At 38.8% G+C, this 13,032-nt stretch overlaps 1 protein-coding gene across 2 annotated transcripts in view; it reads left to right on the top strand.

Moving 5' to 3' along the window:
- The first annotated feature begins 2,833 nt into the window (after positions 1 to 2,833).
- Positions 2,834 to 13,032, top strand: part of nr3c1 (nuclear receptor subfamily 3, group C, member 1 (glucocorticoid receptor)) — a 28,871-nt gene continuing 18,672 nt past the window's right edge. Inside the window, exons 1-2 of one of the 2 annotated variants that reach the window (XM_084719352.1) lie at positions 2,834 to 3,042; positions 4,701 to 5,920. In XM_084719352.1, coding sequence (XP_084575478.1) covers positions 4,701 to 5,920 — 1,220 coding nt within the window. In that variant the 5' untranslated portion in view covers positions 2,834 to 3,042. Of the gene's footprint in view, positions 3,149 to 4,700; positions 5,921 to 13,032 lie in introns of both variants that reach the window. The other variant, XM_084719351.1, reaches the window with a different exon arrangement.

Below are 13,032 nucleotides of genomic sequence, written 5' to 3'. Positions count from 1 at the left end.
ACAAGTTGAAAATAATTTGCAAACAATAGCATTCTGTTTTTATTTACATTTTACACAACCTCCCAGCTCGTTTGGAATAACTACAAACTATTTTAACTTGGAGGTCTCCGCCCCTGGTTAGCCAGGGAGTCTGCTAGAGGAGTATTTTCGTCACCTAAAGCTACGTTAAGTAATAGCTGTATTCTAGGGTGGTGATACACACTAACATGTGTAGCTTTAATTATAGAGCACGTTTCACTGCAGAGAAACTTAATGTGCTTTACATTTAAAAAGAACCATGAAAACAGGCATATACAATGCTGTGCTATAATGTTAAAAATTAATTTTAAAGAGGGAAAAAAAAACATATAATGCACATATTAATTCATACATGCGATATTAATACATACCCATAAAACCTACACATGCATACTAATTACTAACTTATTAGACAATACTAACAATGTTCATTGTCCTAAGGGTTTTAGCTTAGGACTCGGCTTTCTTGGTCAATATAGCAGCGCTGGAATGTATTGCTCAGTTGACTATCAGCACTGATTGGATATCCACATACAACGTGGTGAACTTCTCCTTTAACATAACAGATTTTCTTGCACCACACTGGGACTGATATTGTCTGACATTATTCATGTTGAAGTTGCATGACATTCATGTAATTCAATACTTTCTATGGAAAATCATCAGTTGTGGATTTTGCATACTCTTGCGTTACAGTCTGTAGTGGCCTGCATCGCTAAGAAATGAGGCAGGTCAGTTTGTGTTGCATGTACAGTTTAATTTAATTAATTTATAAATTTAAACAAATATGATTTGTGTTTATTAATACATTTACACCTTTTAAATTTACACTGGTCTTCAAACATTGTTCCCGTGGTATGTAATTGTACAAACAAACCAATGAATTTTCTGTCTCATAGAAGATTTTATAATGCACTGTTGTGCAGCCTTGAAAGCAAGAAATAATACTGGCTCCAACCTCTCTGCAGAGTTATTATCCCTCTGCATATAGTAATAGCCTGCCTTACCTTATTTCCTCTTCTGCCAGGCACTTCAGTCATCATATTTCCAGATGAAAGTAAGAGAGAAGTGTGTTCTGGCATGTCTTAAGAAACAAAATGTATTTTGCAGTTTTCTGACTAAATCATAAATGAAGTAACAGTGCTGCAGTTTTAAATAAGTTAAAAAGCACTCTAACCTCCCCTCTATTCAAATAAAGACTCATACTGCCTTTGAAAATGCACATACAGATATTTACCTAACACTAAGGTGAAAAGGTAACAGCATATTGATTAATAATTATCCCATAGTGGTGGTTTATTGTTTGCTAGTGCAGCCATTTCAATGACATTGAGTGTCCTCTTGAGCCCCTAGAGGCAGAACAGTAAGTAGACCAACAGGGAAATGGTAGTCTCAACATATTATTTATTAATGTTATTAGTTTATCTGGTAAACCTTCAATCAGTTGGCACATGATCTGGCTGGATAATGATCTGTTGTTTCCAATAACAATAATTTCTTTCAGTCAAAAGTAGTTTTAAACATTGCGCTGCTGTCTAGATTGCAATGCAATATGTTATTAGGCTACATGATGTTTACACCAACTGCTGTTGTGTTGCATCCTGACTAAGACACCTGTCTATATATGTATATACAGTGTGCAATCATCCCATGCAATAATATCTATTCATGTTTTGAATCTGTGAAACCATCCTGTAAATTTGCTGCTTTTCTCTCTTACAATTTGGTATTTTAGTAGCAACATTATATTTTTCTCTTCCTATGATGCTAAACACACGTGTGTGTTCTGTCATGTGCAATACTGTACGTAAAAATGAATATAATGTACGGGTTTTTGTGAATATAATGTGTACAGTTTGTGCATGGATTTTTAAAATTTTATTTATTTTTATATTTTATTCTATTTTTATTCTTATTTAGTTGCATTTATATTTTATCAGTCACTCTTCTTTTCCTACTAGTACCTTAGCTGCTATAACAAGTGACGTTCCCCAGTGTGGGAAGTCTGTCTTTCTAAATTCTTTTTTACTTATTATTATTTATTTATTGATCATGTTTTAATAATCTTACAGTGATGGTGGTGTTTGTTGTAGGCTACTCAGCAGTGCACCCAGATCTCATCATTTTAACTTAAGATATCATTATTGGAGGATATACAGTGCATAATGTAATAAAAGTTTGCTTTGATTTTTGTTTGTTTGTTTGTTTTTTATTTTTGTTTTTTGCCATGGCAGTTCTATAGCTATAGGCTATTTGTTGGAGTTTTTACAGGTGGAAAACACTGCCACATATGTTATTGGTAGAAAAATAAAAGCCACCCTCTCTTCCATTGCCTGGCCAACAGAGCATCATCACTGCATTCATGTCCATTCATAATTTCTCCCACTGTCCTCAGATGTTGGCTGTGTCTCCCTGTCTGTCCTTCTTTTCAGAGGTTCCATCAACAGCTGCAGGACAGTGGAGCCCAGTGGGCAGCTGTATGAATAGGAGACATGCTGACGGTTTGATGAACACCATTTGTTCATTGCTATTGAACACTTCTGCCCATTCTGTTGTTTGGATACCGGCACTTCTCAAAAAAAAAAAAATAGCATCATTAAATTGCACTGAAATTAATTCCTGCCAATGAAATGTTGATATGTATCACAATGTAATCATTGCTTTGTGGCTGGTTAATAAATTATTTTTATTTTAAATCCCCAAAGCCGTCCTGACAGCTTGAACATAACAAGCTGCAGTTCTTCGGCACGGCCAGCAGGGAGCGCTGCGTGTTGTAAACAGGTCTGCCATGGGGCTGCCTTGCTTAGTTCTCCATTTTGTATGTTTTTCCTTGAGGTTAGCGCCTACTTTCCTAATGGCTAGCTGCGAGTCGTCATAGCTCAGCCAGTTCAACGCAGCCTGCATGATAATTTAACAGCGACATCGACCAGGAAGACCGAAAACTGATAAAAACGCACTGAGCTCGGCGTGTTTTTGTCCGTTCATCAAGCCATGTAGCTAGGATACGACGCATGAGGAGCAACGGTAACAAACATTAAGTCAGTGCTACGTGTTGTGGACTGCCACTTTCAACCAAAACAATGTTGACAGACGACCTGTGGACACATACCAACATTCAGTCATTTCAAGGGTAAATACGAGCTTCTATTCAGATTTGAGTTGATGTATATGTTAGCTAAAGACAAATGCAGCAACGTGGCAGATTTAACGCTAAATATGCAATTATAATGGCTATGTTGGCTAGCAGGCTAACGTCACTGTCAACGACATTCAACCGGAATGTGGGCACGTAGCCACTCTAAGTTAGCCGTATTGCTAACTAGCATACCAACAGTTAGCAAAAAGCTAACGTTAGCATATGTTAGACTTGGGTAAACTTTACGGCTGTCTCTTTGTGACTTGCTGTTGAGCTCGTGTTATGTGTGTTTACTTTAAGTGCAGTTTATATAAGCAGGACACGGCTGTCTAGGCTAATGGGAATAGCTAACGTTAACGCAGTTAGCTATCTTTAGCTTCATTAGCTATCAAGGGCGCGCAGGGGGGCATGCTTGACAACTTTCCCCAGTCTAATATTGAGCTAATGCTTATTACTTGTTCTCTGTATGTGTACAACCAGAAACATTTCAAAAATACATTACAGCAAGGATGCTGAACTTGCTTTGACCGAGGGCCACTTTTGCAAAAATGTCAGCAGGCCAAGGATCAGTTAATAAACAAATATTACTCGCTAATAACGTTGCTTATCAGATGGAATTAATAAACATTAACAAGCCCATAACTCATCATTCTTTTATATCTTTCATTTTCAAATGAACTGACATTAACTCTATTTATTAACTGAATTAAAGTGATGCAAGGATTGACATTTAAATGAGATATTTTACTACATTTATTAACTGTAACTGCATTTTATTTGTATTTAAATGCTTTGGTTATAGTTGAAAGCGTTTCTATAACATTAAACCTAGCTGGAACTTTTTTCATCATGCAATTCCCAAAATACTGTAATGATTCATAAATAAAACCATAAACCTATGCCACTCCTACCAGGGACCAAAAGAATAGTGTATTTAGGTGCTTTTAGAGTGAAATAGTCAAGTCAAAGTTCAGTAATGCCTAACATCACAAATCATGAGTTATATATATATATATAAAATAAAAACACCAATGCATAAAATAGACAATGCAAAAATATGTTATGGGATCAGAATAGGGCTGCAACTAAGGATTATTTTGATTATAGATTATGCTGTTGATTATTTTGTCTATTAATGAATTTGTCATTTGGTCCACAAAATGTCAGAAAGTGACAAAAAATGTTGACCACTATTTCCCAAAACCTAAGGTGATGTCATCTTAAATATCTTGGTTTGTCCACAATCCAAAAATATTCAGTTTACTGCCATAGAGAGCAAACTAGACTAGATAAACTAAAAACTAGAAAACCTTGAAAAAATATACTTTTGAGAAGCTTAAATCAGATTGATTTTGTGTTTGTGTGTTTGGGGGGGGGGGGGGGGTTGGCCCATGAGCTGCAAATTGAGTATCACTACATTATTGTGTAGCGGCACAACCTTTACAGCACATCTGATAATCCCTTTTTAATGTGTTTTAATGTGGTTGCTATGCACACCTCATCCTTCTGTTAATGCTCTCTGTCTGTTTTCTCCCAAAATAAAAAGATGGATAAAGGTGGAGTGAAGAAGATTACATATAGAAGAGATGACCATTTAAGCAAACTGGTCTACACTGAAAGCCCTGAGGAGGGAGGTCTGCTGAAAGTGGCTCCTCACAGTGCTGTGTCCATCGCCTCTGCCACGTCTGTCGTTCTTCCATCCAGCCCGTTGATGCAGCCAGGACAGGTGCCTAACGGCCTCAGCAACAGCCCCCTTCCAGAGGAGATCACCTCCGCTACTGCCACCATAGGATCCTTGTTGGAAGACCCAGAGTCTAAGGGCCTGACCAAAGATCAGAAACTTCAGCAGCTGCAGCCGCAGCAGTTACTTCAAACACAATCTTCCACTACATTTGGGCGTCAAACTTTGAGGGAGAATTTGCCCCAGTTGGAGGTCAGTATAGTAGACATTACCCAGTCCTCCATGGATTCACTTATCGGAGGATCAGATCCCAACTTCTTCCCAATGAAAACAGAGGATTTCTCCATGGATAAAGGAGACCAGGACCCCATTGACCTTGATCATGCCTTTGAGCACATTGGGAAAGACGTGGACGTGCACCAGAAATTGTTCAGTGACAACGCTCTGGACCTGCTCCAAGACTTCGAGCTCACTGGGTCCCCGTCAGATTTTTATGTGGGGGATGATGCCTTCCTGTCCTCCCTGGCAGATGATTCTCTGCTTGGGGACGTTAGCTCGGAGAGGGACATAAAACCTCCTGTGGCTGAGAGCATTAATGGCAGTGGGGCAGTCTCTGTTTCTCTCAATGGCAGCAATATGACAAGTCCAGATGAGTCCAGCTCTACCATATCCATAACTGCCTCTTTAACTCCTACAACCACTCTGTCTACGTTGGTGAAGAAAGAAAAAGATACTGGCTTCATTCAGCTCTGTACCGCAGGCGTGATCAAACAGGAGAAATCGTCTGCAGGCCAGAGTTATTGCCAAATAAGCGGCACATCCTCGACAGATACGCCTAGCTCTAACCCCATCTCCATCCTTGGGGTCAGCACTTCAGGAGGACAGAGCTACCGCTTTGGAGTCAACCCCAGCAGCAATGATGCTCAGCAGCAGAAGGATCAGAAGCCAGTGTCCAGTCCATATCTCCCAGTGACGACCATTAGCGCACCCTGGAACAGAGGCCAGGGTGTTGTGGACAACTCAATGCTGCACAGGGCCAGTGACGCTTTCTCAAGCTCTCCCTCTTTCTCCATCAGCTTCACCAGGTAGGAAAGTACTCAGCTGTATGGTCTGATCCGACATGTTGTTTTAGTCCTATATTCTAGATTTAATATGTATACAGGGTCCGACATCAACGGTTGCCCAAATGCCTGGGGCAATTAAAAACAACTGGCGGGTAAGCAAAACCTGCCCAGACGTGCCTGATCGGGCAAGCACTGACCCGGATCATTTTTTTTTTACTAGCATCATTATATTTTTCATCTCTCGTTTCTGTTACTACACAGCCCCAGAGTGGCCAGTTACAGTGTGCCGCTGCCTCCGTTGGCTGAGCATGTCTGCTAACGTGCAGATCTTATTCAAACATCGTGGTGGAAGGCTTGTAGCCAAAGTTAGCTAAATTAGCTCATGAGACAGAAAAGAAATACAGAACGTTTCTCCCTTTGTGGAACGAAGTATATCCAGGGGTGGAGTACGATGCTACAATACCAGCTATGCACTGCACTGCGCTGTATACCTCCCACCTCCCGTCCTCTCGGGTCTCAGCTGGGAGATGTGCGCAAGTGGCGAATTCAGTATGTTACGTATGCTGCATGCATTCACTATGTCCATTAGACAAATAATGTTGAAATTAAATATAATGTTGAGTTGAGTTTAAAGTTTATTGAACATGTTAAAATAATCCGAACAAAATAAAAACAAGCTATAAAAAAGAAAAGACAAACAGGATCCTTAACAGCACATTAATGACAAATAATGAACATAAATATATATATTGTTCATGTACAATAGTGGTAAGAGGAAGTTTTAAAAAAAAACTTTTCTGGTCCTACCCCCTCTGTTCTCTGCAATTTCTTTCTCTATTTTATCCCTTCTTTGTTGGCTATAATATAGCTAATAAATACTGCTCTCTGAAGTGTTGCGTAGTGTTTAATACAGTCAATGGATTTTTAGTTAGAAATGAGTTGTGAGCGAATGTATGCACTACACAGCTAGAAACAGAACCTCCTTGGCAGGGCAAGTAGGAATTTAGATTTGGCAAGTAGATTTGTGAAATACTTGCCCTGCAGGGCAAGTAGAAAAAAAACTAGCTTTCCCATGTTAATGATTGTATTTCTGTCATCTATCATGTAGATATACCTGACATGTTTCACCATCACCAGTTTCACCAATGTTTGCTGAGATCTAAGCTACCTTTAGCCTCAGTCTTTTAGCAAGAGCGGATACCGTTATCACTGTAAACAGCATGAATACAGTGCAGGAATGCTAAGTTTACAAGTCATATTTTCCAAATGTAAAGGGAATGTGCTTGTTCGGGACAGACCCTATCAAAAAATAATATAATATTTATGGTTACTTTAATAGTCTGAAATGCAAAAAGTACCATTCTTAGAAAAAATTTGACTCATATCACAATCTTACTGTCTCTCAAAATAATCACAATTTGATTCTTTTTTTTTTTTTTTTGCATATTTTTGATCATTAAAAGAAATTCTGTCTTGTATTACAGCTTTTCTGTATGTATTTTGTATTGTGTTTGTAGTGTTTTTTTCTAGTGGCTTGTATTGTTTTGAGTAGTGTCCATGAACAGAGGAGTGTCAGTGTGCAACTGCACTACTTAGAAATTTGGGCACAAATTGGACAGCCATTCCTTATCCTCAGTATGAACACAATACTGACGTTTAAATGCAGTCTTTGATCCACCTAACTTTAGAGGCACAGTTCACCTGAGAAATGTCACCATGAAATGTTAACCTGAAGAGTTTTTGGGCTCCCTGTTGCTCGCTGACAGGATGGATATAATTAATTAAAACTGCTGGCTAATGATTGTTTCTTTATGGTGCTTTATGGTTCACATGTTTTATAACCTTGTGTGTTAGGAAATAGTTTCAGTGTTATAATTGAGGTGCCTCTTACAGCTCATGTTACCTGAGTGCAGTAAACAAGGACTGGAACGAGACAGGGCCACAGTTACCTGAGACCAATATATAAATAAATTGGTCAATCCCTAATTTAAAGACATTACCTGGGCTTTAGTAATACATGCTTGCCATTCATAATTATGTTTTTTCATGCTCCTGAAAAAAGTTATTAATCATTAATGAAAGTTTGTTTTTCAGCCCTACTTGTCTTGTTTATAGTTCAACTTAGGCAGGCTCTGTTATCTGGTTTCACAAATGAAACAAACATTGGCAATTCTGGATAACAGCTCTCACCAAGGTGGTTATCAGGCAGTGTTGTTAGTCCAGGATTAGTCCAGTTTATGAGTGCATACACATGAGGGACAAACACCCAATCACATGCTGCATCATCAGATAAAGCTCTGGCTATTTAATACATGTTACAGATATTGGTAAAATCTGAACATTGTAGTTTCAAAAAATAAAGAGTCAGCAAAATAAAACAGTTTATAATGACTAGAACAGAGGAAAAGGTGATAGAAATAGTAAAAAAAAAAAATGACATAGTCATCTAAATGATGACAGCAGTGATCTATAAAGTTGTGTTGAATTATTTGCAGAGTAAGCCATTTTTCTTGCACTAAGTAGCCTGGCTTGGGTATAGAACAGAGTACGGGAAATATACTTCCTTCCTTCCTTATTTAAAACTACTACAAGAAGGCTTTGACTGGTAATGAAATAGTCTGATTTTGATACTGATGCCTCTATATGACCTACATAAGCAAACCAGAGCATCAGAAAGAAGATCGGCTATTTTTGTACACTTATTCTTAATGCCACATTCTCCTTGAAATCAGATGAAACAAAACTTTCCGAGCCAAAGATACAGTGAGCCATACATCAGCCAGTTAAAAATATGCAGGAGGGATTTATTTAGATAGATTTATTTCTTAAGTTGTATTTTGTGGTTATAATGAAAAAAAAATGAAATGAAAAATATGAAAGTTGCTTGAAGTAGCTTTAAATGATAAGACTGATCGGTGCACCTTTAGAATAGAGTTGCAACTGATTATTGTTTTCATTATTGATTAATCTGCTGATTATTTTTGCAATTAATCACATCTATAAAATGTAAGAAAAAAAGTAATGTATGCTCATCACAGTTTCCTTTAACCCAAAGTGGTGTCTTCAGTTGCTTCAACTTCAAATGGTCCAGAACCCAAACACTGACTGACTACTCATGACAGCCTTCATTTAGATAAAGTTGACAGACATCAACAAGTGGCCTTGTGTACCTGAGCTGTGCTGTCAGTTATATAATACAGTAAGTTCAGCAAAACTAATATTCACAAATAAGCGGTAAATTTATTATTTTACTAATAGAAGCAACTGTTCTTATACTTGGTGGTGTACTCTATAGCGTGTATAAAAAGAGAAAAAATGTGATATAATGGAAAGAAACACTATTCTGTGGTTTGTAAAGACATTTCTGTGTTCTTAAGTACTTGTTACTTTGACATGATTGTGGTATTATTTTGTCCGTCTTTTTCTCGCAGTTGATGCATGAGGAGGTGGACATGTCATGTGTTTTGATAAGCCCGAACAAAAACAGCTCCTTGCAGGTTTGGTTTGGTGTGTTGGTTACCATAGCAATGGAGCTCGATTTAAAATCAAGCCATCATCCTGAGACAAAAATTCCTGGTTTAACCCCGATGTTGGTTAACCCACTAATCCTGCTTTGTGAGTCAGGCTCGTGAACGCTGCAGGACGTGGCTGCAGAAATAAGAACAAAGATCTGGGGAAAGGATGTGCTGTTAAAAATCCAGGGGAATTCCACTTTTATCCAAGTCAGACATTTAGTCTTTTTTCTCTTCTGGACTAGCCTGAGCTTCAGACTGGTCCCTATTCTAATGTTTTTTCCTTCTAAACCAGATAGATTTTCTTCTGTCTTAGTCTTAGTCTTAGTCTTGTTTACTTTACGGTTACCTTTCAGCTCAGCCTCTCACTGAACTATCTGTTCAATGGGGCTTCATGGGTTTGTTTCGGGCTGATCTCTTCGATCCTCCAGTTGCAATATGCCAAAAATAAACCTGAGATGTGCACTGTCTTCACTTGAAGCAGATCTGTCCCTGAGGATCAGTGGAGACAGTTTATTCAATAAAAGGGATGAATGAATTGTGGCCTTTACAGTATGGTCTGAACATTGAGAAAGAAATTCTCTAGTAGAGAAAAGAGAAAAGGCTGCTTGTTCCACAGACTAACTCACGTGATTTTACTGAATCTTAATTTCAGCTGTGATTTCTTTCCACTCAGTATCGAGTCACAGTAGTTGGACTCGACACAGCCCCCACAAAGTGTCTTTTGTACAGTTGTTATGTTGCTGCCCTGTAGAGTTTTATGGGTTCAGCTGTGAAAGTGGCTTTGGGACCCAGTCTTGAAGCAGCTCCATAGAAATCCTTCACCAACAGTGGTATTACACACATCTTAGAGGCTTTTTTGTTTGTGTCTCTTTTACATTCACGCCCGTCTGATTCACAGTATCTGACAGGGAGTGATCAGCTCAAAGATTGGCATGCAGGAGTGTGTCAGGTTGATGAGGGCACAGCTGTGGTTGTGCTTTTCATTGTTTGTGCACATTATGCTTGGTACTATCTTCATGATAGTCTGACAGTCGGCCTAATTCATGGTGACCGGGAACAGATGGGGAGAGACATGAGATACACCTCATCTTTATATCGCACGTGGCTTTAATTACCTTGTCTTTGTGTTCTTTAGAGGTGTGTGTGTCAGTGTTTGTGTATGTTTATGCATAGGATTATGTCTGTGCATGTGGTGTGAGCCCAGATGATGGCTTATCGGTGTGTAAACTAGTGAGTGGGAGTTTGTTTTTGTGTGGTGCCTGCTGCCTCAACCTGTATGACATTTAGCGGCTTGAAATTAGCAGAGTGTTGTGCTGCGCCGACTCTGTGGATGTGAGGCGGTTGGCATCAGGTCACCATCACCTCCAGCTTCTCACGCAATCGTGCTGCTGCTGCTTCCTGCTGAGGCTGAGGCTCAGAGGACCTCGCATGGCACTGAGTACCTGACCTGCCTGCTGTGGCCCCACAGTTTGCTGCTTTGCAATGTGCAGACCTGCTTACGTTTGTCCAACCAGCTGGGACTTGCAACACAACCACTTGTCTCCTACATCACCAGTGGTTGAATTTTCCATAACTTGTCTGTTCATTTTATGCATCACTGTTTTACAGTCTGAGTCAGTTTTACGGTCTGACTCACAAACAACCAATTCTCACACAATGAAGAATGCTTCACCTTGAGATATGCTCCGCTCGGTTCCTATTTTGGGAAATACATGCCCTGATCAAATGGTAACTGGTTTGTTGTGGTTTGACCTGATTCAATTGAATTGCACTGAAAGGAAAAAGGTTACCTACTGTACCCTGAATGGAGAAAACAACCAGAAACACTATTCCTCTAGCAGATAATGACATAGCCCATTTACTAGGCCTCTGTTATGCAACCTTTGTTTTTAGTGTGGTATTTCCTCCTGTGCCTGTGATTGGCCCAGTCCATAGAGGGGAGCTAAGTTTGTAGGTCAAATGTAATGACTTAGCCATACATCCTGCAGACTTAAGCCCGTGTTCCATTGTGTTCCTCGGGACTCTTTGACAAAGTAAAGAAAGGTTAGGATCATAGAGACCATAGGATGGATCCATAAAAACGTTTTATAATGCAGAGTGCACGTTACTGGAATTTCTTGGAGGCTGTTGAGTTGATTGTGATGGAGGAACGTTGTTTGCAGGAGTAATAAAACTGGCTCACTGAATAGAGCTGTTCTCACATCTCACATTCAGACAAAGCAGTGTTGTTTAGTTTCAGCATTTCTTTATGTGCATGTTTGTGAGTAATGTGTGGTTCAGGTTTTAACACAAATAAGAGGTCATTCACACAGCCTTTCACCAAAGTCATTTCAGTGGAGATGGATTCATGATTTAAGTTTTTGTATTTATTACATACTATTATGTACTGCTGAATTGTTAACTAGACCTGAAATGATTAGTTGAGAAAATTAAAATGATTAAATTTAAAACAATTATGAGCAAATTAATGAGCAACTACTTTTCTTATCAATTAAGCATTTAGCATTTTTGCTTGAAAAATTACCATTTTTTGTCTTGTGTGGGGCTACACATTTTATGCATTTTCCTTAGTTGCCCAAGCCAATAAAATAATAAAACAATAAGGCTCTTGCTCAAAACGGCTGCTCTTGTCGGCCTGTCTTTATTCAACAAGTGGCTCCGCCAAATAAAACAATGTCAAATGGGGCTCAATTACTGCCATTTTCTAGACTAACAAGGCAGACCAAACCAAAGTATGAGAAAACCTGTGAGCTCAATGGTACATAAAACATATATTGTGGGTAGATACATTTTTAGTTGGTTAAGTTGAACACAGCAATTGATCGATTTCTGATTAACCATTAATATCCATTAACAACTTTTCTGTAATAGTACACTGAATGTTTTCAACTGTTGATGGTACAAAATAATCCATTTGAAGATGCCACCCAGGGCTTTAAGAAAACGTGATTTTTTTTTTAACTGTTAACTGCATTTTTTTTTTTACTATTTTCTGACATTTTGAGGACCAAACAATTAATTGATTCAATAAAAAAAATAAAATAATGAAAATGATTGTTAGTTACAGCCCTCATATTAGCTGACTGATAGCATCAATTCTGACTTCAGAGCCTGCTGTGCAGTCAGAAATGGGCTGAATGAAGCAGTGCTTGGATGAATTGAAGGACACATCCGCTTATGTCTTCACTACTGTGGTAAAACTCCAGAGGATTTCACATGTGGGAAAACTGAGTCAATTTTTGGCTGGCTGTGACTCACTGCTGAATAAACCTTAGGAAGAAACTTGAAAACATACTGTGTTGAAGGAGCTTGCTGACTTCTTCTCTGTCACAGCAAATTGTTTTCCTATCTCAACATGTTGGTTTCCTCAAATCCTGAACAAGATAAACAACTGCTCTTTTTTGGCTTTCTATTGTCAAAGGTTGTGGACAAAACCTGGTGCTCTTTTTTGATACCACCTCGGTTGAGGTTACAATTGAGTTGAGCCGTTACTAAACTGACTGGTCAGAGAGAATTGTCACCAGAATTGTCAGTTGTGTGACACAACCATCCGGCACACCAGCCACTAATAGCAAACAACACATTTTTTGTTTATTCAACCCAGATTTTAAAAAGTGG

Source organism: Lutjanus erythropterus, chromosome 5, assembly GCF_056507025.1.
Source record: "Lutjanus erythropterus isolate fLutEry1 chromosome 5, fLutEry1.hap2, whole genome shotgun sequence".
NCBI classification, from domain to species: domain Eukaryota; kingdom Metazoa; phylum Chordata; class Actinopteri; order Lutjaniformes; family Lutjanidae; genus Lutjanus; species Lutjanus erythropterus.
This window is presented reverse-complemented; position numbering and strand designations above follow the sequence as displayed.